Raw genomic sequence first — 26,481 nt, forward strand, 5'->3', positions numbered from 1 at the left:
TCAAGCCCTGCCCATTACATCCTACTGAATATTTTCTAAATATCTTCAAATGTGCTTTTTATGTCTAAATGCAAGTGTGAACTCACAGTTGGGTCTGTGGGGAGTATCCGGGACTGCTGTGTCCGTTAGTGTCCAGGTGATCTAGTGTGCCGTTGAGATCTTCATGCGTGGTGCCCTGTAATAGGCCGGTCGGGCTGCCGCTCATCAGTCCTGGAGGACTCGCCCCCATCATACCTGACGCGCTATTCATCAAGCCTGGATTACCCAGCAACGGCAAAGAGGTCTCTGCCAACGCAGCCTATGAGAGAAAGAGAGAGAGAGAGAATAGTTACACTCAAGCATTTTCAAGCCTTTTCGGCAGGCGGCACGTCATAGTGCACGGCTTCCAGCTCGTTCAAGATTATCTCCTCTTTTTTTTTATCGAGTTACTTCCGAATTATTGCTGAAGAATCAGTCTCTCTCCGTATGATAAAACAGATGAGAAATGCCACAAAGTGGCAGGAAGAAAAACAAATGGGAAAGTTTCCAAGTTGCAAAAACACTCTCTTCACCTTACAAGACAGGCCTGAAATGAACAGCGAATAAAGAAAGCCCAAGCATCCACATGATAATGAAACCATCCAAAACTTTACCTCAAAACAGTCAAAGAAAAAAAAAAGACTCCTGACATTTTTGCCTCCTGCACATTAAAGTTATATACAGTAATTAAATTTTAAAGTTTTTGCCACGAGCACCTCGCTGGCCGACACTGCGAAGCCAAATCATTTATGACAGTTTGGATAAATATTAATGATTATGCCCTCGCATTTGCACAGGCTGCTATCAATCTGAGGCTGGGCTGGAGGAGAAGGTACCTGCCTCTACCACACGGTGTCCTTCTAGACTCTCACTGCCTGTGCCAACCTCACATACACACACACACACACACACACGTTACCTGTAAGCTGGCATTGAGAGCCGCCCCATAACCCAGACTGGATGGCAGGTTCTTGACCAGCGTTGGGCTCCTGAACACAACACAAATGTTGAACTATTATTATTAATCTGACTGTAACAACATCTGAGAGACATTTATACTATATTTGTGTGTGTATGTACCCTGTTATCTTCTGAGATCTGCGTTTCTGATATTCCATTTCGTCCACGGTCCACACAGCACCCTTCACGTTCTCCACCCGGACAAAACACTTGTGCAGGCTGAGGTTGTGTCGCACTGCGTTCTGTTAAACATACATATATGAAATCAAAAATCAGCATATTTACTTCAATAAATGTATATTAAAAATATATATACACTGTATATATAGTTTATTTATTTATTTTTGAAGCTCTCTGTTGTCATACCCAAGGCCACATAAGTGGGGAAAATATTAACCAATAATATCCCAGCCACCTTTTCACTATCCTAAAATAAAATGATATTATGCCCCAGTATCATCTCCCACAGAACACTATTTTTGTTGTAACAAAACTAAATTATGGAAAATTCTTTAGCAGTTTTTTTAGCAAAAGTAATTCATCCTACAGTAATTAGGAACACATTTATTTAGTTTTTCAAAATGACCCATAAACACACTTTCATAATCATGAAGCATTGTAAAAAAAAAAAAGAAATACGGCACGTCTCGTATGTCGCCATAAAAGAATCTAATTAAAACATGTAGCAAAGAAGCCAAATAATAACCTTTGCTCATATTACATTTTTTTCATGTTTTATTTGAGGGGTGGGTGTTTTTTGCTCTAAGAAAAGGGAGAGAGAGGAATATAAAAAAAAAAACCCTCATAAGCAGATCTCGCATCTGACCTGAAAATCCCAGGATTTGATTGATCTTAATGCCCATGGCTCTGAATATGATAATTTTAATATTAATGAGCAAATGAGCAGTTTTATTATGCATGCTATATAGTTATAACTAATAAGCTGGCGGGGCTGAGAGCTCGATCCCCAAGCTGAGCTGATGAGACCAAGCACAGATATTAAATCACCTTTCATTCCTTTTTAAAAATTCTCTCTGTTAATCAAATGACAAGCCCGTCACCAGCCGGCCCTGCCCGGGCCCTCACAAAAGAGCAGGGAGGCTCCGAATGGAAATTCCTGCTCCGCTATTGTAGAAGGAGGGACCCGAATACGCTGAAAGCCCCAGCTTTGCCTCTTTGTTCCAGTCGGGACCAGATTAAAATATTTCCTTGATAAGGACAGAAGCAAAGAGAGCTGGAAACAAGGATGCATACGTGGCCATAAAATGCCTAAAAACGCTCATTCGAGTGTCTCCGAAACAGGCGCTCCGGCAGTAAATGAGTCGTGGCCCAGCGTGCATCTGTACGGGGAGCTATTGCACACCCTTGTGGAGCTGTAATCATACACCAGCATCATTAGCAAGCCAAATCCAAATTAATTCACTTTGCTAAATCTAGTGCTGGGAAATGCTTCGCATGCTGATGAGAGCCGCAGAAACCTTTGAGAGGACCAGGTTAAAATAGAAAGGAAAAAAAACGGACGTGTATCTTATCGACACGCTAGACGCTACCCTGTCTAAAAATAGAGGATGGTTTTTATTGTATCCTCCTTTTCTTTTTATCCCCATCTGACAATGTATTTGTTGGGACAGAGATACAAATGAGGCCTTTTGTCCTGGGAAATAAAGTGCGTTTCCTGGATGACAGAGGCATTAGCGCTTTAGAGCCAGGCAGGTCTTAACCTCTCTCTCTCCATTTGTCTTGTTCTCCTTGGCTTTTCGTCTGGCCGCATGAGTTATAGTGTGATACCGAGCCTCGGCCGACATCAACAACAACAAGAAAAGGGATGTAGCGGTGTATCTACAAGGCAAACAGCCATCTTTCAACGTAATTAACCAATAATATGCAGGGTGGGGAAGGAGAAAAAATGAAAAGGAGACACTGAGAAAGCAGTAACACGCCACGTCTAACAAAAGGTGCTGATGATTGAGTGGCTGGTTAGTAATTAGCGCGTCAGAGCGCACACCTCCCCGTCAAGACTCGGCTATTAATTGCACCAAATTAGAAAACGATATCAGAGGCTGAATTATTCTTTCACTTGTCACAGAGAGAGCGAGCGAGAGCGAGATAAAGAGAGAATTCGCCCTTTTTAGGAGGCAGGTTAAAAAGAGGCACGATCACCGCTAATCGTCCCTCGTCCCTCACAGGCCTCCGTAACACGTTACCTTCCAGGTGGCGGCGTTGCGTCTGAAGTAGGCGAAGGTGCGTGTGAACCAGCTGTAGATTTCGTTGAGCGTTAGCTGCATGTCACTTGACTCCATGATAGCCTGCGATGAGATGCCATTAAGGGGTGCGTTAGAGACTGGAGTGCGTCGAGGCGCTCTCACCCAGACTTAATTCAAGCAGCAATTAATTACAATCTAATCAGGCTAAAGCTAATTTATTTCCCACTCACCTGCCTGATGAGGGTTGCATAAGTAAACGGCGGCCTGACGTCGGCGTTCTTGTAAAACTCATAGTTTGGGGCGATCTCTGCGGAGAAGAAAATAAATAAAGAAACAGTAAGAGGCAGCAGATAAATAAAAAAAGAAATAAATAAACCACAGTGTCGCCACCTGGGATAATTGCTAAACGTGCCTCCGCCAGGAATTCATTCAGGATTTTATCAAATTAAAACGAGAGGCGGATGGAGTTTGGGGGTGGGGACACCTCAAATCAGCATTTTACATGTCCAACTAAATACATTTTTAATTAATCTCTCTCTGGAGAAATCTTAAACATTAACACGCTCATGAAATTAGAGCCCACGTCGATATTTTGTATGTGTCTGAATAATTCATGCCTTCCCTGCTGCTCCGAACACTTGCACAAGACCGGTAAATATAAACATCAAACAAGATGATGTTTTTACATGCATCGCCTTCTTGAATATTGCATTATTTTATATTTGCCTGTAATTAAAATTCATTGAATATTGATGATTTGATTTTTGCCTAATTTGCATAAAAAGCTCACACACACACAAAAAAAAAGCTTCTACAAACCTGAGGACAAGGGCATGGAGTATTTGTCGGTGTGGCGTCTGCGCATGGCGCCCATGCTGGGCACGTTGGCTGGACTGAGAACGTTGGGGACCTGGGGCATCTGGGAAAGGGGCGTGACTGGAGCGGTGGGCGTGGTGGGCGTCTGAGGTAAGTTGGGGGGCGAGACGGACGGGAGGTTCTTTGACATGGTGACGCTGGAAACGAGATTCAGCTGTAGAAGCGAGAAAGAGAGAGAGCGCACGTTTTAAACGAGTGCTGGCTCATTCCTACAGCTGTGTTTCCCCTAATAAGCATAGGAGGAAGCAGCCAATCTGCACTAATTACAGGATGAAATTGTATCATAAGAATTCTAATTAGAGCACGCTGTTAAAGATTATCTAATGATCAGGCTGTGAGTTATCCCGGCCCATCTCTATCCCATAAGAGCTCCCTGGATGCAAAGCACACACACAGTGAGGAGATCACCTGGCTTTCTGCCATAACCTGGTACCTCGCTAGTGATCCGTCTCGCTTTCTTCCTGTCGTACCACCCAAACACAGTGTCAGGTTTTTATCGATACGCACTTATCCGGATTTTTTCGTCTCCCAACTTCCACCCTGACCTTTAGTCTCACTGTTAATTCCTTCGAATGGTAATGACATCATTACATATTCAAACCAAACTGCCTTAATTGCGAATCGGCAGGCGGAATTCCGTTGCTGTCGGAATTGAAAACGACCGCCGGTTGGACATCAACAATTGCTTTTGGCACGTGTTGATAAATACAATGAAATGTCAAGCTGGCTATTCTCAGGCAACCGCGTGGCTGCTCTATAGACAATTACAGCTCCACTTAATGATAATGAGATAATGCCAACACAGAGAGTGGCACGCGCTATACCACTTCGTGAGAAAATCAATGACTCCTCTAGGGGAATGTTGTATTCTGGCTAACGACTGGAACTAAGACCTTGAAAGGAAATTAATGACAGAGACGTGTTGTCTACCAGAGGGATGTCTTAGCAAAAGGGTAAACGGTTATGTTTTTGACATGCTGAGCAAATACTTGTGTCTTAAAGTCAACATGAAATTAAAATGGACCCCATTTAGGTGCTCCTGGTGCTATTGTGAACAATATATTAAAATAAATGTGTAAGTGAATAAATAAATAAAGTCATTTTTCTACAATGAATATATGGTTTAATTTTAAAATACACAACAACAACAACAAAAAATTCACAGTTACAAAAAAAACGCAACATTAATGTTAGCAATAATTGTGCGAGATATACCAATAAATGTAGCTTTCTAATATGAGACACAAATAAAGTTTTCCTGCAGAATTTATGGGCTTTTGTACTTCCATCTTTCTCCCTGCTTGCAAAAACACAGTTTGATGTGTAAAATACATTGTATAATTCATCAGGGACCGGGTCACGGCACCAGATTTAAGGATTGTCCTTCTGAACATCTTTCTCATTGCAGCCAAACCACCACATCAGCCTGTAATTACACAGTACTCATCTAAAAAGGTTTTGATACACTGTCAAACACTGCTAAAAAGCACTTCATAATAAATCCTATCAGTACTGAGTGAGTGAGCGAGCGGGGAAACAGATAGAGTGTGCTGCATGTATATTTAAAATGTTAAGACAAGATTTTCCTTGCCTCTCCTCACCTGGTTACGGCAACAAGCGTAACATGTTTGCAGGCATACAATCCGGTGTTTGCAAAATGGAATTTATTAAAGCTTAACTGAGCAGGAGTGAATGAGACACAGGGATCAGCCCTTTACTACTGCTGCTCATCTGAATATATATTCAAGGTTGGCTGAGAGGAAGGGAAGGGGTTGGGAAAAAAAGAGCCCCTCATTATTCAGGACTAGCAGCCTTGGTAACTTTGATTTTCAGCCATCCATGGCATGGCCAAAAGGTAACATTTAATGAAGTGCCATTCAGAGTTTAAATGGGGTCGTATAACAGTGTACCAGCACCTTGTGTTGAGCTACTGATAGCTGTTGAGGGTTTGTCTGTGCTCATTTTGTCGTGCTAATAAATTCACACTATTAATATTTATCAAAAGTGTGGGATGGTTCTCTGACGGCCCTGCGCGTACAAGGGCGTGAAAGTACCGCCATATTATCTCTAACATCCCTTTTTTGTGAGGAGGATACACGTGTTCTCTTTTGTACCTGCGAAACCGATAACGCTGAAGCCCAACACTCGCACTAAAAGACAAAAAGGAACGTGCCCAAAAAAAAAAAAAAAAAAACGCAGACTCTCGCTGATTATTTAAGAACTCGCCATTAATTGCTCATCATCAAATGCAATTAGCAGTCCTTTCATGTGCGGTTTATGTAATGTAATACTTCATTAATATTATTCATTCGTATGCAGTCGTGGATTATAGGCTGAGCGTTTTTTATTAGAGTCGATTTCACCGTGCTGCTGGAGTTCTGAGAATGGAAACGAGAAAGAGAGAAAAAAACCCCTGAATAATAAATCGACAGAGGTGAGCAGTCGATTCCTGATGGATTTACAGGATAATTATTCTGTCTTGTGATTATCTGCTTTATAAGGTGGGAGGTGATGAGAAAAATTATGCTGGTGAAATTAGCTACTTGCTAAGCAGCGAAAACACTCTAACAATGTTTTCCCCTGCAAAATATTGAATATCTAATAAATAATTCTGATAAATAATATTTATCACAGCCTACTCTCTTTTGTAAACACTTTCATTTCCAGCACAACACTCTTGTGTCTTTTGTATTTTGCTTTTGATTACTGGTTCTGAACATCTTTGGGTGAAAATCTGACTTTTTTTGTTCTACAGGGATCCAGACAGATGGGCTGTTTTCAAATATTGCTCCAATTTTTTCTTCAGATACACAGCAATATCTCGGAATGTTTACAGATTACGGGTTATTTCTTTACAGATCATCTTCTCGCAGCTTCTATCCATCATTTCAAACTGTTTGTTTTCTGAAACGAAACGTCTTCCCCCTACTTTAAGTGTGTCTGCGGTCACGGCGCTAAATAGCTTTTTACCGGCCAATAGGTTGTTTGCCGTGCTAAAGCCATCAGAGTGTAATGGCTCTGCGTTTTTGGTTGCGATCGGGTGTATGATTTAATGCTCTCTCCTTCCTGATAGGGTCCCAAGAAAGCAGGCATTACAAATCCCATTCTCCTCTCATCCTCCAGCTGTGTTTAGAGAGCTCATTTACCAGCCGAGTCCTGTTTACTGTACGCGTACCAATATGCACTCACCGGTTTTGGTGATGGTTTGGGCTCCGAAGGCCTCATGTGCAAGTGTGCCATCATCGCCTGAAGACGCTCGCGTTCTTTAGAAAGCTGTTAGCGGAAAGAGGGAGGAAAAGAGAGAGAGAGAGAGAGAAAAAAAAGAAAACAGACTGGTTTTAGAAATGAGTGATTTTCCCCAGACTACAACAGTAATACATCTTGTTATCGAGCTTGTAATAAATCCTGCATACGACCGAACGGGCTTCCTTAAGCTTGCCTCAAAGAAACAGACATAAAGCAGTGGTTCTCGACCGGTGGGTCGTGACCCAAAAAAGTCTTTTCTGATGGGGTCATGGCCAGCTGCAAAGCAACAATGTGAAATGCAAATAAAAATGCAATTAACCATACACTTGAGTATAGTTCAGATAGAGCGGATAGAGAGGAGAAAACACACCACACACCACATATTTTGTCAAAAGCATCAACAACAAGTATTTTAAAGCAAGTCCACTTGCCAATCGGTACTATTAGTAATAATTGTCTATTTTATGTATTTAAACTGATTAAATGATTCATTCTTTTATGCATACAACTTTACTGCAAAGTGTTTTTCTTTTATGTTTGATTTTTAAGGCCATTTTTGTTACTTTCAGATGATAAAAACAGTGTTGACCACGTCCTGAAGCAAAACCAGTTGAGAACCACTGAGAGCGAGAGAGAGAGAGCAAAGATAAGAGAACCATTCCTTGTGGTGCGGTGATGGAGAGCTGAAGGTGGTGCTCGGAGGTCACAGAAAACAAATAGCACTTCATCTTTTTGTCAATAGCAGAATTTAGGTCAGCAAAGCTCTGACAGTAACAAGCTACTCAGGCCATAAATTAGAGGGTCCTGGTCGTCGACTCAAAGTCCTGTGGACACTGTTAGGGCTGGACTGGATCTAGCAGCTGCCGAGAGGTGAAGGGGTCCCGCAAACAGAGTGCCAGTCGGTCCCGCCTCCCTGCCTCCTCTCGGGTCCTCTGAGGTCCAGTTAGTGCCCCGGCGATCTGTTATCATCAATCTAGCTCACGGAGAGTGACAGGGACCGGCCCGCACGGCGCACCGCCTTGAACTCCGCCAGCGAGCCGCCATCCGAGCTCTGAACCGGGCCTCATTACCACTGACGGAGGACAAAAAAAAGGAAAAAAGAACGGAAAAAAGCCCAGAAGGACAGAAAACAGCAGCGCTGCTGTAATTGGTCACAGTGTAAGCACTCTGGCTTTGTGGTATCAGCGAACAAGAGAACAAGTCAAGGGAGAAATCGTGATGTCCGTCTGTTATTTTACATATAAACAAGAATTATTCATCGTTCTGTTTCAAGAGCCCAACAAATAAATAGGGAGGGTTTCGCAGAGCGTAAAAACCTTTAAAGGTTGAGGGGAACGCTTGGCTTGCATTCAGATGGGCATCACGGAGGCTTAGAGGCTCCACGATCAGAAAGCAATCCACACTACAAAGGCAAGGCGGCTTTTTGCGTGTATAAACGTCAGGGAACGGCGAAATCTGCATAAAAAAAAACTCAAGCTGCAATTACACTGCAAGCGAAACTGGTTATTTATTTGAAATTAACAGAAGATAGAGGGATTTTAACCCCAGTGCAACCCATACGGCGTATCCCATGATGCACCGGAAGGTGTGAGGCAAAGGACAGAGTGTTAACTGGCGGGAGAGATGGCCGCAGCGCTGAGTAATAGCATCCCTCAATCACTGCTCTCATTATCTCGCCAGCGTGACACCTTAATAAGGTCACGCTCCAGCTACTGAAAATAGTGGCTCTCTTTAGAGGTTCCTTCAGGTGCAAAGTGTATTTAATTAACACAGTCCAGCCCAGATGCACGCATATTAATTGGACGGGATAGAAAATAAGCACAAACCATGATTCAATTATAAAGGCCTGTGATGGTTTTCACCTTTGTTGGGATGGATTTGCTCAAGGTGTCCCTTGTGCATTTTTACAGTTTATGTGCTGCGAGTTTTTTATGGCAACAAGCTAATTAATGAAATGCACTGGAAATGTTTGGTGTTATGCAGCAAACAAAAGCAGTTAAAGTTGAACAAGTTTGTGTTAAAGATGACATGAAATTGCAATTGACATGATTTACTTTTATTAAAGAGTTAGTTCACCCAAAAATGAAAATTATCCCATCATTTACTCACCCTCAAGCCATCCTAGGTGTATATGACTTTCTTCTTTTAGCCAAACATAATCAGAGTTATATTAAAAAATATCCTGGCTCTTCCAAGCTTTAAAATGGGGGTGAATGGAGCCATTTTTTGAAGTCCAAAAAAGCACATCCTTCCACCATAAAAGTAATCCATACGGCTCCAGGGGGTTAAATAAAGGCCTTCAGAATCGAAGCGATGCTTTTTAGTAAGAAAACTGTAATCACTAGCTTCCGGTAATGGCCGTCCGCGCATTTACGAGGGAACTGAGTTCTGGCGTATGACGTAGATGTAGCGTAAGCTTAGGTGAGAGTAGACGCCTTACGCAGTTCAAACCAATAGGGCTGGACAACAAACTCAATGTCCTCCGACATTTGTCTTTAAAAATTCTCATTTTAGATTTCTAATTCATGACCGGTGTTTTGTTTTGCTCTATCCTTTGTGTTTCCGTATTTTTCAATACATCACGCGTCGGGTTAGAGGTCACTTTTTGACCGGAACTAGACTTCAAAAGGACTTTATTAACCCCCTGGAGCTGTATGGATTACTTTTTTGATGGATGGATGAGCTTTTTCGGGCTTCAAAAAGAATGGCACCAATCACTCCCATAATAAAGCTTGGAAGAGCCAGGATATTTTTTTTAATATAACTCTGATTGTGTTTGACTGAAAGAAGAAAGACATATATACCATGGCTAGGATGGCTTGAGGGTGAGTAAATTATGGGATAATTTTCATTTTTGGGAGAACTATCCCTTTAAACTCAACATGATGGTACTGAGCACCCACTTTTCACAATCCATTCAAGTCCTGATGACAAAATTAAGTTGCTTTAAATATTTCCTGCATTTAATACATAGCAAATTCAAATTTAAGCTTCCCGAACACTCCCACTATCTGTCATTGGTCAGATAAACAGATAGTCCCACGCTTAATTGGTTGTGCCAATGTTTACAGATGTTGTTATCCAAATGATAAACACCACAGGCAATTTATATTGTTATAAGAGCTCATAATATTTGCAGTACACAATGCTAAGTTTCAAGTATCAGCTAATATGCAAACTAGGTAAAGCTAAGCGTTGTCATCTTTGGTCAAACGTTTTGAGGTCAATATCTGTGAAGAAATTAGCCTACAAATCACACATGGATTCTGAATTCCATGTAAGTTCATGTCTTTAAAGTGAAAGTTAACCCAAAAATGACAATTCTGGCATTTACTCACCTTCATGTCTTTCCAAACCTGTACATCTTACTTTCTTCTGCTGGGAAACAATGAAAGTCAATGGGGTCCAAACCAACACTGCACCAAACTGACTTTTATTGTATGGATACACAAACACTTTTTCTTTTGTGTTTCACAGAAGAAAGAAAGTCATAGAGGTTTGAATGACATAAGGGTGAGTAAAGAATGTCAAAACTGTAATCATAGCACAGTGTGTATGTGTTTACATTCATGAGTCTACCGTACCTGAATCTCTAGCTGTTGTACCACCTGCATCTGTACTCGGCACTGGGCGGTACTCCTGTCGTCCAGAGCGTGCTCACTGTTAAGGTGCCTGTAGGCAAACAGGAGAAACTGATGAAAAACCAACCCCACATACACACACGGGTTCAACTAATAATAAGCAGTTGCTGTTGATCAACTACCGGCGTTGTTGATGAATATGATTTCTGGATTACAGGACGTCCAGCCCATTAGCTTTTAACAAGCTGCCGCCGCCGTCTAACAAGTGTGTCCCGCGCTCGTTGAAAGCCGGTGTTTAACATCACAATAGAGCGACTGTCATGTGAATGAGAGGCAGCGCTCAGAACACAACGGCTTATGAGGGATGTTGGAGTACAAAAGGCCTCGCGCAGAGGTTTTGTCTTCTACATTTATCAAGAAATAAATATAATAAATGCAATTTAACTCGGGTAACGTTTAAAAAGCACCTCCTATGAAGAGTGCATTATTCCGTCGACATATTAAATGTATCTACTCATCCTTTCATTAGAATATTACGCTGGGAAAAAAACCACTTCAGACTGCAGGAGCAGTCAATGGCGGTTTTCCTTGATTGGATTTTGTCTGCAGGACACAAAAGAAGCCCACCATTAAAATAGACCTTTATTCCCGGCAAACGCACGGAGGCGAAAAGGTTTTTAAAAGTGTTGTGATGTTCGGTAATGAGCCTCTATCTAAATTATCATTGGTGACAAACCCACAAAGCGCTCTTTTAGAAGACATGCTTGTGAAATGCCAATGCTGCCACTCTCTTTCCTGTAATTATAGGTTAGCTTGCAGACCCTTCAATGATCATTTACAGTACAACCTCCAGTGCATTAGTGTGAGCTTAAATTGCGCACACACACGCTCACGCAAACACACACCCACCCACACCAAGCTAGTTTTAACACTACTAAGCATTTTCTCTATTCATTCTCTATTCACAGTGCAAGCTATTGTTTATGTGCAAAACGCAAAATAACAACGTATTCATAATCCTCCTCAAACACGCCAATCAAAGCAGAGGACATTTGAGAACACAATGGCCGCCGCTACCTTTCAATTACGCCTGTGCCCATTTAAAATTATTTCATTCCATCACGCCCGCTTTTGCTATTGTAACCGTTTCAGGTCTAATGCTCAGATATTCTCCATTATAAATCAAGAGTGAGATAGCATTGAAAAAAAATGGTGAGGATGACTGGAGAGCTGGTGCCTTTCTCCGGCCCCGTGCCTAATTGCTGTTTCAGAATGCGCATGCAAAGGGGCATTTCATTAATCATGTAATCAGGTCCCTCGCAGGGAACTAATGCTGCAAATACCCTTTTCATTTCAATGCTCATAATGCTATCTTACGCACTTGATGTATGGTGGATGTCATAAATTACAGCTGCTTCAAAAGCCACGACTGGCTAGTTCCGCTGTCCCGACAGGTAACTTGCTAAATAACGCATCTTATCTTGCACGCCCTGTTTCTCATTAGCAACCATCTAGATCTTAATCTCGTTTCCTCGTTTCTTTTAGAAACGTGAGGTCTTCTTTTCTAATGGAAGCCCATTTCCACCTACATGAGTAAATAAAAGGTTCTTTATGGATGTTTTTTAAAGATGGAGTATGGCAACGGATCTTTTAACCCTAAAAGATGGAGTGTGTAGTTTTTCATTTCTTAAACAACCATGTAGGAAGACGTATCATGGCCATATTCCAGGATGACAAGGCCAAGATTCACCAGGCTCAAATTGTGAAAGAATGGTTGAAAAGAAGAATCGTTTTCACATGAATTGGCAACTCTGAGTCCTGACCTTAATTTCACTGAAAATATTTAGGATGTGCTGGAGTAGACTTTACAGAGTGCTCACCTCTTGCATTGTCAATGCGAGATCTTGACCAAAAATTTATGCACCTCTTAATAGAAATAAATGTTGTGATGTTATTTCCATCAAGATGTTCCAAACTAACTAAATAAATAGGAAAATATAGTCACAGTTGTAAGATATGGTCACAATTAATAGAATAAAATGTGATATAGTGACAACTGAGACATAAATTACCAATTGTGAGATAGAAAGTTACAATTACAAGAAAAAAATGTGCAATATATAGTCACAAATAATGTTGCAATTGTGAGATACTAAGTAACAATTCTGAGAAATAAAGTTTTTTAGTAGCCAGCAGTATAAGATATGTTACAACAGAATCTTTTGCGAGTGCTAACGTTAGCAAGAGCCAGTTAACGTTGGTGATTACATCCAGATTACTGCATGGCTATGAAATATTCAGGCAGTAGGTGTTTGACTATGCATTGATAAAAGCAGGGGGCTGGAGGGGGTTAGATGCAGTCACCAATATCTCTTAATGAGCCTGTGGTGCTGGGTTTAGTTCAAACAGAGAGGTGAGAGGAGAATGAGACGGGGCCGCCCGCTCGCTCTGAGCAAACATCTCTGGAGCTGCCTGTAATTTATGGGTCACTTTATAGGCATATTGATTTTTGTTTTGAGATGGGGAATGAGGGCTCTGATGGTCTAAGAAACAGACGGACAGGTACGCACGGACTGAGAATTGCATTCGAAAACCACAGATGGAATGAAATCAGTTGAGTTAAAGCTAGCTGCAAAAGATGTTTTTATCTCACTTTCGCCCTTTCCAGTCAACACGGACCAATCAAATCATTTTGATCATTCTCAAACGACACTTGCAATTTCAAAGGACTCATCACCCTCAACCGGACATGGGCTTGATTAATCTGACCAGCAACTTGCATGAGCGCCTAGTTTAGACACTGCAGTTTAAGAGCTTGACAGGTTGCTTCACCAGTGTTAAATGTTAGGTAGGTGAAAAAGGAAGGTTCATTTCCTGGCTAAAGTCCCATTAAGACGAGCAAGGATTTGTTTACTGAGATACACAAGCCCTTATTGCGTCCACATGGGAAAGATGCTACTGCAAATGCAAGCATGCGATGACAGCATGTCAATCTTTATTACAGGCCAGCGGGTATGTCTGTATTTTTCTCTCCCCACTCGTCCTTACTCTTCTCAAACATGTGAGAGGAAATCAATAAGGGAACTAGGGCAGCAATCTGGAGCTTAAACAATAACAAAATTGCCTGCATGGCAGAACAACATTAGAACGCTATGAATTCATTAGCCCCCTCGTTTAGCTGCACATAAGCCCCAAATAAGTTGCCCCGAATCAGACCCGCAAGATGCGTGCTTTGTTGCTCACGTGCGTCTATTTGAACTTCAGAGCTAATATAACATGCCAGGCACCTCTTGGCTACCCCTCTCCAGGTGCGCGGCGCATGAAAGAAGCAGAGCTGCGCTTAAATGCTGATCTTGACAACTTTCTCAGCAACACAACAAAGATTACAAAACCGTGGCTGGTTTCTTCTCCGCAAGCTACAAGCCCGCGCAGGCTGGGTGAATCCCTCCGCCCCCTGCTTCCCCATCAAAGGTGCCATTTGAATCTGACACCTATTTTATGTAAACCATTTTAAGCGTGTGTACCTGGATGATACACAGCAGTGACTGGCATCTCCGAACGACATTAAAAGCTTCTTTTTGACACCGACAATCGCTCCTCCAAGGCACCGCGCCACCCGGCATCTCGCCGGCTCAGATCACGCTGTCTTTTGTGGGAGTGTTTTCATGTACGAGTTACAGTACGGGCGTCTCCGGCTCCGGGAGCGAACGAGGGTGTCTCGCCCCCATTTCGACAAAGATTTGGAGGCTGATTGCTGTAACAGCGTCCTACCGCACAGGCTGTCAGACACAGAGCAGTTTTATTATTTAGCTCTCTTCAACCATTGATTTGCACACAGCGGTGAGCTGAATTTGGCGGGAAATGATCACATGATCTCTGATGTATGCTATGCTGCAATGAACGTAATGAATGAGTGTCAATGGGGTAGACTGGGAAAGTTAACGCTGTACTTAGAGGTAAATATGGTCTTTGGGTTGACAGTCATAACTAACTAGTTAAATGGTTAATTTTAAAACGCACTCAAAGGCGTTACATTTTTGACTTGTTTAAAGTGGAGTCTTTAGATTGCATCTGGAGCGTTTGTAAAAGAAGAGAACAACGTCTTCACTCTCAAAAGCCGTTTACATGAATTGACGTGGACATTTACACCCACCAAACGCACCAGATTATTATTTCACAGTTAATTACGAATCTAATTAGAATATTCAAATGAACCCTTTTCTCCATTCTTTGATGGCGAGGCTCTTTCCTCGGAGTGGCAACGTGATAACCTGCAATCTCCAGCGCCGCAAACACCTTCTCCATTGATGTCCCCCCACTCACGTCCCAGCAACAAAGCCGACCAATTACAAATGAGCTAATTAACTAAATTGTTGATGGAGCATGAAGAGTTCATTTCACTCCGTTAGCCACGCCATGACAACACTGCGCGGCTACGCGGGTTGCCATTAGCTTCTGCCACTCGCCTCCAACCCATCATCCTCTCACAAAGCCATGGAGACACACGGTCATTCTGTGCAACACCTCTGAGCGGCTGACAGGTGTATTGAAGAAAACTGTTGGGAGATTCGCCATCCATTGTGTGGATTTACAGCAAAGCGTGAGAGCTGGATTCTGAAAACTTTTGCGATTGAATAATTTGTTGATCTTGTCAATGTAGGGGAAAATAAATAACTAAGATCAAACAAGCATTAAAATGTTTCTATATAGAGACATACAGAGCAGACAAATTACTGCTTTAGTCCAAATAAAACTTTCGAAGTGCATATAATTGAATTTATTCTCCCTTGATGGTCACTTACTTCAAAAACTGTCCAAAGTCGTCACAAATACTTTCACATCCTGGCCACTTGCACACTCCATGACCATAGAGGGAGTGCGACGCTCCAGTCTCTTCATGCAGTGAACTGAAAGAGAAATAATGAGCATTAAAAATGAAGAAAAAAACATGGCGGCTGCCACTTTCCACCTGTTAGGACAATATGACCTAGAGTGGGGTTAGAACAGCTCAATTTAGTGCACTTCTCTGGCATAAAAGCTTATGAAGAAAAGGTGAATGTGGACTTGATGCTCAGAAAAGCTGGAAAAACACATGCTTCCCTCAACATCAGGCCACCTTGTGATTATTGATCTAGAGTATTACTGAGGAGACACGGGTGTGTTAAAAAAAACATGGCCTGGCCAAGTAAAATTGCCCATCAACATATTTTCCACAGACTTTCACCTTGTAAAGCCATTACGGACAACTTGTGAAAATAGCGAAAAACTGGCCCCTGTACTTTAATTTTCACCAGGAGATTCATTTGCGGTAGAACTGGCGTTTTTAAGGACACAACCTGTTGTGAAAAGACATTGCGGTAAGTTACGACCACTGGTTCTAATGGTGCTGAGGGGCTAATGTGCGAAAGTGAGGCTAAGCAGACCAGTACGCCGCATGTTTGTGTGCGGCACACGCTCACACACACAAACCTCACCGGCAGTTTTACCTTGCCGTTATCGATCCAGCACATCTTAGAAAGCAGCTGGCTCTGACAACAAAACACACTCTGTGATTACGAACGACCGTAGACCCGAGAGACTCCGCCAACACACGAGAAAAGAGTGTAACCTATTTCTTAAATTATTTGCCTGTCTCTCTCTTGCTCTGTTTTTTCCTTTTTCTTCTCTGCCTCTAAAGATATCTCTCTCAAGAAAGGGCTTTCTGTGAAGACGCTACATACTTGAAACCAATTACACAACACATCCACCCCCAGTGAAGTCAACGGCTGTTGCTATGTACTAACATATGGCGGCTACAGACTGAATTATACATTGAGAAATATGCGAATCTATGTTTTACAGCAGACACAGAGCATATAAAAGGGTCACGGCGCATATAAACGCTCAGGAAATGCCACACCGGCATAGTGTATTCTATTTACATGACAAGCCGCGCCGGCAAAGCAATTTCAAAAGAAAAGCGAGGTATTAAATACTTAATGTACAGTGAGGTGAGCTGTGTGTTGCTGCCACTGAAAGTTGCACCTCCATGCGTTTGAAATACTGGAAGGCACTGCGTTCACTAACGTGCTGTCTCAAGGGAGGTTTCGTCTCATTTCAACTGTTATCCAGACATTAATAAACTATTGATGAGCAAACAAACAAAAACACACAGCCCTCTCCCAGCAGGAATGAGCATTTTCCTTTTGCAAATGGTGACAAACACATCAACTGTTCTTTCATTTTTTGTGTCGCACATGAAAAGTAGATTAAATGGCTGTTTGGTTTGTGTTTGTCAATGTGCCTTTGCGTTCATGTGTACACAAGACCCTTTATCAGGGGGTTTGTGATCACATATGTCTGAAAAGGGATTTAGAATTTGTATCAAGTGAAACAGAGAAGACGCTTTTATCCAAAGTGACTTTACATGGCCAATCCAGCTGGATCCCAAGGGCCCAATGGTGATCAGGTAAGTGGAAGAATAAACCAGCGGCTTTCTAATTCTTTAGCATGCATGTGTGCATGTTAGGGTACCTCTCTCTTCGGTTGTTGAGGGCTGGGGACTGGCCGTTGGAGATGCCGTGATGGGTGATGGGCGGAGATGCTTTGGGGTTGCTGGTGGAGTTAGTGGACGAGTTGTTTGTGGTGCTCAGGTCCAAGCCGCTGTGTTTTAGCCCATTGTCCTCCATGGCGTGGCTAGTGGTGACGTCTTTCCAAAGTTGCTGGAGTTCGGCGGGGCTCAGACCAGCTGCAAAAGAATCACAAACACCTTTAGAGAAAGAATAATTCACAAAACTCTCATTACGAGCTCCCGTCTGCCCTTTTCTAACAAGGTAGGTAAACCTGTTCTGCTCTGCTGCGAAACCTGAGCATCACACTTAAGCATCTGGAGGTAAACCGGCGCAAGATCGACCTGGACGCTCATCCCTCGCTTTGTTTCCGTGGTATCCAAAAGTACAAAGCAACCAGGAACTCATCTGCACATGATTATGCATTCATAAACGAGCCTCTGTGTGCAGAATCAAATCATCATATAATCCCTCGGATGATAAAATGACTATTCCGCTCTGTGTCACCCCGACTATACTCCAATTAAGAGCCATTTTCAAACTATTGTCATCCAGCGCCATTTCGATAAACACAGTATAGCACCAGGTGTTTGTTCCAGGAAAAAAGCAAATGGCAACAGCTCGTCTTCCTCACAGCTCTGAGCTCGCACTGCGAGTCCGTAAACAACAACAACAGGCAAGGAGGGGAGGGTGAGAGAGAGTGAGAGAGAGAAAGAGAGAGAGTGAGGGGGAGAGAGGAAAACAACAAGAACACAGACACAGGCAAGAGAGAAAGAGAACTAGAAAAAAACTGAAATGGCAGGGAAAATGCAGCAGAAAAAAAAGAGGAGTTTAAAAGAGAACGCAGCCAAGCACGCAAACTCTCAGATGGTCACGTGAGGACATTACCTGGTGGCAGAGTCTGTCCGGGGAGGGTGGGCTGTCCTGGGCCAGGGGGCAGAGAGAGGAGGCCCTGCCTCTGCATGTTGAGCAGGTGCTGCTGCTGCTGCAGTTGCTGCATTTGCAAGAGCTGCTGCTGAAAGACCAGCTGCTGTGCCGCCAACTGCTGCTGCTGCTGTTGTTGCTATAGTGAGAGAAAGAGAGAAAGAAGAGCGAGTGAGCATACACATGCAAAATACTATTCACACACATGGATAAGAATGTGCGTTCGGTTATACATGTGGCCCAAGTGAAACCTTGCTGTCTCGCTCTCTTCGCCTAGCCCCCTTGCGTGTGCTAAGAACTGTGCGTGAGATGTAGGTGGGTGGGGTGGGGGTAGATCCCCCTCCTTCCGCCATTGATAGTTAATTGTCTTGCATTTCTAATGGTCCATTACAGCTTATGGGGCCACAGGGAGGGGGTGACGGAGGGAGGGAAGCTGAGAGAGATTTACAGCACCCCCACCCCATCCCCTCCAAGCCCTGTTTACCGCCAGTCGAGCCTCTTGCATAAGCTGGCAAAGACAACAACAAAAACAACAACAACAGCAGCAGCAGCAGTGGATGCAAACCACAGAAAAACAATGCAGCTCTTCAGTGATCAAAGCAAAGCAACTACGCTTGAAATCTTTCCATGGACAAAAATAAACCTTTAAAATTACATAAACAGGATTAGCAAAACTAAAATCACATCATTCACAGTGAACAAAACATCTATGTAAAATTCATGAAACATCTTTTTTTGCGTAAAATGTCCATGAAGACAAATTGTCCCAACTTGATAATCACATTACACATTAAGTTAAAAAAATGAAATTAAAGGTGCCGTAGAACGTGTTTTCAAAAGATGTAATATAAGTCTAAGGTGTCCCCTGAATGTGTCTGTGAAGTTTCAGCTCAAAATACCCCATAGATTTTTTTTAATTCATTTTTTTAACTGCTTATTTTGGTGCATCATTAAATATGCGCCGATTCAGGCTGCAGCCCCTTTAAATCTCGCGCTCCCCGCCCCCGGAGCTCGCGCTTGCCTTAAACGGCATAAACAAAGTTCACAAAGCTAATATAACCCTCAAAATGGATCTTTACAAAGTGTTCGTCATGCAGCATGTCTAATCGCGTAAGTACGGTATTTATTTGGATGTTTACATTTGATTCTGAATGAGTTTGATAGTGCTCCGTGGCTAAAGCTAACATTACACACTGTTGGAGAGATTTATAAAGAATGAAGTTGTGTTTATGAATTATACAGACTGCAAGTGTTTAAAAAAAATGAAAATAGCGACAGTCTTGTCTCCGTGAATACAGTAAGAAACAATGGTAACTTTAACCACATTTAACAGTACATTAGCAACATGCTAATGAAACATTTAGAAAGACAATTTACAAATATCACTAAAAATATCATGATGCCATGGATCATGTCAGTTATTATTGCTCCATCTGTCATTTTTCGCTATTGTCCTTGCTTGCTTACCTAGTCTGATGATTCAGCTGTGCACATCCAGACGTTCTGCCCTTGTGTAATGCCTTGAACATGGCCTGACATATGCAAATATCGGGGGCGTGCATATTAATGCGACTGTTACGTAACAGCCTGTGTTATGTTGAGATTCGCCTGTTCTTCTGAGGTCTTTTAAACAAATGAGATTTATATAAGGAGGAGGAAACAATGGTGTTTGAGACTCACCGTATGTCATTTCCATGTACTGAACTCTTGTTATTTAACTAAGCCAAGGTAAATTCAAATTTTAATTCTAGGGCACCTTTAAACCAAAAATCACTGTACTTACAGGAAATAACATTTGTGTACATTGGATCTCATTCATGAAACACCAACCAATTTCCAAATGGTTAATGGTTCGTAAAACTATTTTTCACATAAATTGTCACATAATATGGACAGAAATAAACTCCATTATAAAAAAGATTTATAATATTGCTATTTGTATTAAACAGTGAAATTATATAAAATATTCACAAAACCCAGTCACTAATAGCAAACACCATTTTGGCCTCATTCATTGTACAATAGCAGAACAAATGTGTGTGTTAAGCTGTTTGTAAAATCACTCTAACATGAATTGTTGCAAATAGGTTTCGTAATATAGTTCGTAATACCATTTTTACGTAAACTGTCATATATGCAAATTCATTCATGTATGAGGCTCAATGTTGGTGTAATTTTGTATGTGATGGAACAACGACAACACACCGTTCTTTAGTCTTGGCTGTTCGCAAATGTAAAGTGGTGTAGTAGTTGCATTTCCATGTCGTACAGACTCAATTTATTAGCTGTTTTTTTTAGGAGGTCTGGCTTAAAAATGACTGAAGTTTGCTTCTGTGGACAAAGTCTCCAGAGGTCCATTAGCAAACTGAGAGCTAGTTTCTGCTGAGACCCTGTTAGCTTGAGCTCTCTCTCTCTCCCATCCCCTTTCCCTTTCCTCTTCTCCTGTCAGAATACATTACAACCTACTCAGTGACAAGAAAGCAAAGACCCCCATTACAGGAGGAAAGTTAAACTTCCAATTTTTGCTTGGAATTACACTAACGGTAGGACTGAGCAGACTCCAGAGGAAGACCTTCAGTCAAGAACGGTGAGGAAGACCTCACTCTCTTAGTTTAGGGATGAGAGAGCGAGAGAAAGAGAGGCAAAACTTGTGATGCGCTCACTGGAAAACAGACTGCATAATGGAGTGAGCCGTGCGGATTGGCCCCGCCGTCTCGTGAGAAATAAGGGAGCAATTTCTATTCCATATTTGATGGCTGGGGCCTGAAAAAAATCTATTCGCAAATCCAAACAGAAACAAAGCCTCCGGGAGGTCAGTCCTGCTTTCTGAAGGCCCTGCATAATGGCTTGCTTGAAGAGAGACAATGGTAGAAGGTGTTAGTTGAAGAGACTGGTGGGGGCGGGGGATGTTTCCCATCCACGATACCTAGCTGATCAATTGAACTGCTTCCACACGTTTTGTTTGGATTGCCGCCCCCCCTCTCCAACGCGCCTCGCTTTTTGATGCGTGCATGTCAGCAACCTTCTCTCTCAGTCTCCTTCTGTCTGTCTGTCAGACGGATCTGGAGTCTGACTGTCAGTTTGATTTATGAGCTCGCTGCGGTCGAACTTTTCTGCTCGTTGGCCCAAACCCGCCGCGGTGGTTCATTAAGGAACAGACCCTGCGCGGTACGCTAAAACGGGCATTTTAGCGTCAGCGCAACTCTGAATTGCCGTCGAGGACAGAGTTGAGACACCTGACAACGTCGTCTGCCTAATTTCAGCGCTTCATTCGGTAGCATTCAGAAGAAGTTTCCTCTGTGGTAAAAGAGCGTTTCCTCTTGTAATGACAGCACAGACTGATTTACAAGTCACTCGTGGTTGGCGAACGTGGTGGAAACCTTTACTTTGCATCATGCATGTGTGTATTGGTGTATGATTTGTACCTCTTTTGCTTGTTTTCCTGGGTGCTGTTGCTGCAAAAGCTGTAGATGGAGTTGTTCCTGTTGTTTCTTATAAAACTCCTGCAGGTGTTGCTGTGGAAAGACATACTGTGGACCATTACAATGTGTGGAAAGAAACAAACCGTACAAAAGTACATATGCTTATAGCAAATGCGCTAACCACTAGGCTACATTTATGACAAAAACCAGTTGCAGTATATGGGTTAAAATTATTTATGCTTATTTCCTTTTCCTCAAGAAGGTCGTCATGAGAATGCTTGTGCTAACTGCTTGGAACAAATGCGGTTTCTTGTAAATGCTTATATAGCGAATGCGCCAAACCCTAGGCTAAAGTTATGACAAAAGAAAAAGTTGTTGTATATGGCTTGAAAATCTATCTATCTATCTATCTATCTATCTATCAATTTATGCCTCTTTTTCCGTAAAGTTTGTCATAAGAGTGCTTGCACTAACCACTATACAGTTTGCGTAAACGCTCCTAGAGAAAATGCGCTAACCGCAAGGCCACATCTGTGACAAAACAAAGCAGCTGTTGTATATGGCTTGAAAATGTATCTATTACTTATTTCCCTTTTCCCACAAAAGTGTGGCCATACCTCAAAGCAGAGCTACAACAGAACAAACAGATTCGTAGCCAACTCCAGGCTCCTGAGGCTGCACAACATGCCTGGATGTGCTTCTGCATGTCACATCATAAATAATGTCTCTCTCTGGTCGAGACAAAGAGACCAGCACTTTCCCTCATCATGCGTCTCCATATGGACTTTTATGCGGCTGCACATTACCGCTAGAGGAACAATTAATCTTATTGCCTATATATTTTTTTCCTCTCTGATGCCTTGACAGGCAGTGAAATTCTAAATGAATGTGAAGCACTCAAAGGAGAGGATTCATCATTGTGAATTAATGCATTTAGCACACTTCTCCTCTTCTTCTCAGAGCGCTGTCCTCAGGAGCTCATCGTCAGAACACAGGAGCCGAGCTCTCCCGTCTCGTTCAGTGGGAGACGTCTTCAGTACACTTGTCACCGTTTATACAGACCTAATTATAATCAAGGCTAACTGAGTTAATGGAGATGTTTTTAATGAAGAGCGCTCTCTGAGAGATTTTAAAATCACTTCTGAAGATATAATCTACTCTTGTCAGAGACGTGGTTTAGTTGTTAGCTCACATGCTACGACACAACGTGGTGCTCGTGCAGACAATCCAATTTTGAGTCGGTTTTTGTTCTATCCTCCCCTTTTTCCTCATGATTTCATGTTCTCACTGTACTTCGCCTGCTTAACTGAAACTGGTTTGCTGGTCTTAGCTGATTAAAGATGGCCTCCTAACCTGGCCAAGCTGGTTTTAGCTCGTCTATAAGCTAACTCTATTCGACTAGCTTGTTTCTGCACTCCATTTGTCACCACAAAAGACGTCCCCACTGAAAACAGCTAATTACACGCCTGTCCATATTTGTTTCTCTGATCTAACTATGTCAAGGACAGATGAGAGCAAGAGAGGATCTGTATGCTGCCATTTCAAAACACGAGTGTGTATGGGACAGTGAGTGAGAGGGTGTTTATGTGTGTTTACCTGCTGAAGCATGACTGCTTGTTGTTGTTGTAGGAGGGCTTGGAGCTGTTGGGGGGACAGGACCTGCTGTTGAAGGATCTGCTGCATCTGTTGGGGTGTGATCACCTGTGGACTCATCATTGCCACAGACACTGGCACCTGAGAGAGAGAGAGTGAAAGAGACATAGAGAATGTCACATAAAAACTCTTCAACTGTAAAGTCAAGAGCTTCTTCTGGAACTCTCTGGAAATGGTGCGAGTGCAGTATATGTAATCATTTGGCAGTGCATGTGTACTTTCTTACTCTATATATTTTCTGTCAGCTACTCCCAATGGGAAAAGCACTGCGCTTTAAATAGAGGAGGACCTTAATTAGCTGAACCCTTCAACTCCCTCAGGCGATTTCTAGTGCTACAACACACAAGGCAAGCAGAGAGACGCACATCTCCAGAGCCGACAGTGGGTCGTAAGCGGACACATGGCCTGTTGAGGAGCAACTAGGCTAAGTAGCTTGGATTCAGGCTTCCGTAGGTTTGAAGCTTTGAAAAGTCTGCAAGAAACTCCTGATTGAAGCTGAGCCACTGTGAAGTATTCTGTTTTACAGAGGTGAGGGGAATTACCAGTTGCCTCTCGCTGCGCATTGAAGTTTCCAAGTTGCGTGCTTGGAAGAAAGCAGCCAGAGGCACAAGTCTTCCACGAGATGTCATTTTTAAAAATTCATGTCATTTTTTAAATGATAAGAATCATTAAAATACCAGCTGTCAAACTGTGCGAGAGAACTTTCTGGGCTAAAAAACAAAACAAAGAAAATATTTTCGCAGCCCAGCATTGAAATAATACGAGCAGGTTTTCTGGAAGCACGCAACATTTACATTAATTTGACTCGATTCTTCGCTCGTGTCTAAAACTGAACAATGAACAGAATAAAAATAAATGCTTTCTGAGAGCAATTTTTCACTCCTTTTTCTCCCCATGGACGCTGCACCTGTCTACAACTGACTCTACAGGGCATTCTTTGTACTTTATGAAGCATGCTGCGTGTTGCATCGTCCAACAGAGCAGCTTCGACAGATGCTGTCTATCATCAAGACAGCCGAGCCTTCGGCGTCATGACAGGTAAACATCTCTATTGTTGTGGTTTTTGAGCTTGAGAAAAAGACGTGAGGCTCCATTAGACGTCGTGAGGAGTCCGAGCTGCTCCTCTCACCGGCTAATCAAGACCGCTTGATTGCTTTCCGTACGTCTGAGCTCTCAGGGCCTTGACACGTCCTTGTTTTAGTCTCCTGGCTCGGCCCAGCTCAGGTTCCCCTCTTTGATTAGCAGAGACATTTGCATGGTCACTACACATTTTTCATTTTAGAAGTCATTATGCATTAGCGCTCCTGAGCGCCGAGCTTGACTAATCCTGATGAACTGAGTAGCGGAGCTGAAGGTCACACTCCATCCCCACTCATATTCATATTCAAACAAATCCAAGCACCATTCTTCATTAGACTGGCCCCAAAACTCAACCACGGAGGGAAGCGCACACACAAATACACTTTCTTTCTGTCTTTCTTTCTTTCAGTCTGTCTCTCTTTGGGGAGAAAAGGTGTGATGAGGGAGGAGGCAGTGGAGGAAGAAAAAAAAACAAAGGAACAGAGCAACAAAGTCACAAATTAAACAGCTGCATGTAATTATGCAAATGTATGCTTACACCTTCAATGTTATTAAACCTTAAGACACATTTGTGATGTGTAATTACCCCCAGGTTCAGCCAGGGTTCTGCGCCGGCCTAAATGACAATATAAAGACCAAAGCATGAAAATACAAGAAGAGATGTTCTCATTACACCCATTATTTGTATATTTAAATGAGCTATGGACTGAATAACGAACGGTCACCTCGTCTGCACCGCAGCGTGGCGAATACAATAAACATGTAAATTTCAGAACAATTCACCAAGTTTATTTATCGACCACAGTGTGTAATCCGAAGTTGCATTTTCGCCTTGAACATGCCGCCGATGAGAAACAGAATGAAATCAGGATATGGCCCTCAGCCTCTCATTAGCTTTTTAGCAGATCGACAGATGATATGCATCTTCATTTCATTGCTTTTCCAAACAAAAAGACGAGACAAAGTTGAAGTTTCGGCCCACTCACTTCCGAGTCGCGCACAATGCTAATTCCAGCATTTAATGTCGGCGTTTTCTGCATGATATATCAGAGCTTGAAAGATGAAAGTAGATAAGTAATTGCTCTCCTGGTTCTTATTCTTCACTGACAACCCATAAATTTAATTTTACACACACGTTCATTTACATTTTCGAGTATATGACATGATAATTGGCGGAATATAACACCTCCATTCCGTGGGATACTGCGGGGGGCGATGATTGACAAGCCGGGTGAATTGAAAAGAACAGAGGCTGAATTGCTTCTCCCCGGAATGATTTCGCCAAGACGGGGCATAATTAATGAGCGTTTGCCAAAGGGTCGAGCCGTAAACAGTCGCAGACAATAGGTCTTTCCCTTGCAGGATGCCAGATGAAGAATATGACTGCGAGAGGCAATGATGCAACCCAACGAGTGCTAGAAAACTTCACAGATAATGCCATTCTTCACAAATCAAAGCATCAACTTCAATCATCTGCACTTGAAGCACTCGTGCTGAGAGAAAATTTACTTATAGATGACAACTGACATCTCTCTTTCTCGTTCTCGTTCGTTTTAACAACAAGCACCTTCAAAAATGACAACCCATGAAGCTTTGATTTCTATTGGAAAACTACAAATAAAAGCTGATCTCCATTGACCTGCTCTTTAGATCCACAAGGCTCGTCACCTGAGAGAGAGTAGAACAAATAGCTTTAAATTGGTCAGTGATGAGAAAACATCAGTGGCCCTCCTGAAGAACGAGCAGATCATTACAGGGCTCTCGCTATGCTGAAACGGGTCTCGACATGAGAAAGGTCAACTCCGCATCATAAGAACGAAGAAACGCAAGACTTGCGCCTTCCCACGTTACCTAAAAAACACCAAATGTCCCATTGGTGTATTCCAATGAGAGAACTGTGTTAAATAACCATAATTAATATAAGAGCAAACTAGCCAAAACAGCTAGTGAAAAATGACTGGATTCTCTA

At 42.4% G+C, this 26,481-nt stretch overlaps 1 protein-coding gene across 13 annotated transcripts in view; it reads right to left on the minus strand.

Moving 5' to 3' along the window:
- Window positions 1-26,481, minus strand: part of foxp2 (forkhead box P2) — a 156,053-nt gene that overhangs the window by 9,572 nt on the left and 120,000 nt on the right. For 9 of the 13 annotated variants that reach the window (XM_048156379.1, XM_048156377.1, XM_048156375.1 and 6 more), the window contains 13 exons: window positions 23,376-23,513; window positions 21,783-21,887; window positions 18,322-18,496; window positions 17,399-17,612; window positions 15,688-15,792; window positions 10,889-10,976; window positions 7,248-7,331; window positions 4,002-4,212; window positions 3,413-3,489; window positions 3,183-3,284; window positions 1,099-1,220; window positions 938-1,007; window positions 87-298 (listed from right to left, as the gene is read on the minus strand). In XM_048156379.1, coding sequence (XP_048012336.1) covers window positions 87-298; window positions 938-1,007; window positions 1,099-1,220; window positions 3,183-3,284; window positions 3,413-3,489; window positions 4,002-4,212; window positions 7,248-7,331; window positions 10,889-10,976; window positions 15,688-15,792; window positions 17,399-17,612; window positions 18,322-18,496; window positions 21,783-21,887; window positions 23,376-23,513 — 1,703 coding nt within the window. The remainder of the gene's footprint in view (window positions 1-86; window positions 299-937; window positions 1,008-1,098; window positions 1,221-3,182; window positions 3,285-3,412; window positions 3,490-4,001; window positions 4,213-7,247; window positions 7,332-10,888; window positions 10,977-15,687; window positions 15,793-17,398; window positions 17,613-18,321; window positions 18,497-21,782; window positions 21,888-23,375; window positions 23,514-26,481) is intronic. The other 4 variants (XM_048156381.1, XM_048156383.1, XM_048156380.1 and 1 more) reach the window with 2 other exon arrangements.

The sequence above is a fragment of the Megalobrama amblycephala genome, linkage group LG14, assembly GCF_018812025.1.
Source record: "Megalobrama amblycephala isolate DHTTF-2021 linkage group LG14, ASM1881202v1, whole genome shotgun sequence".
NCBI lineage: Eukaryota > Metazoa > Chordata > Actinopteri > Cypriniformes > Xenocyprididae > Megalobrama > Megalobrama amblycephala.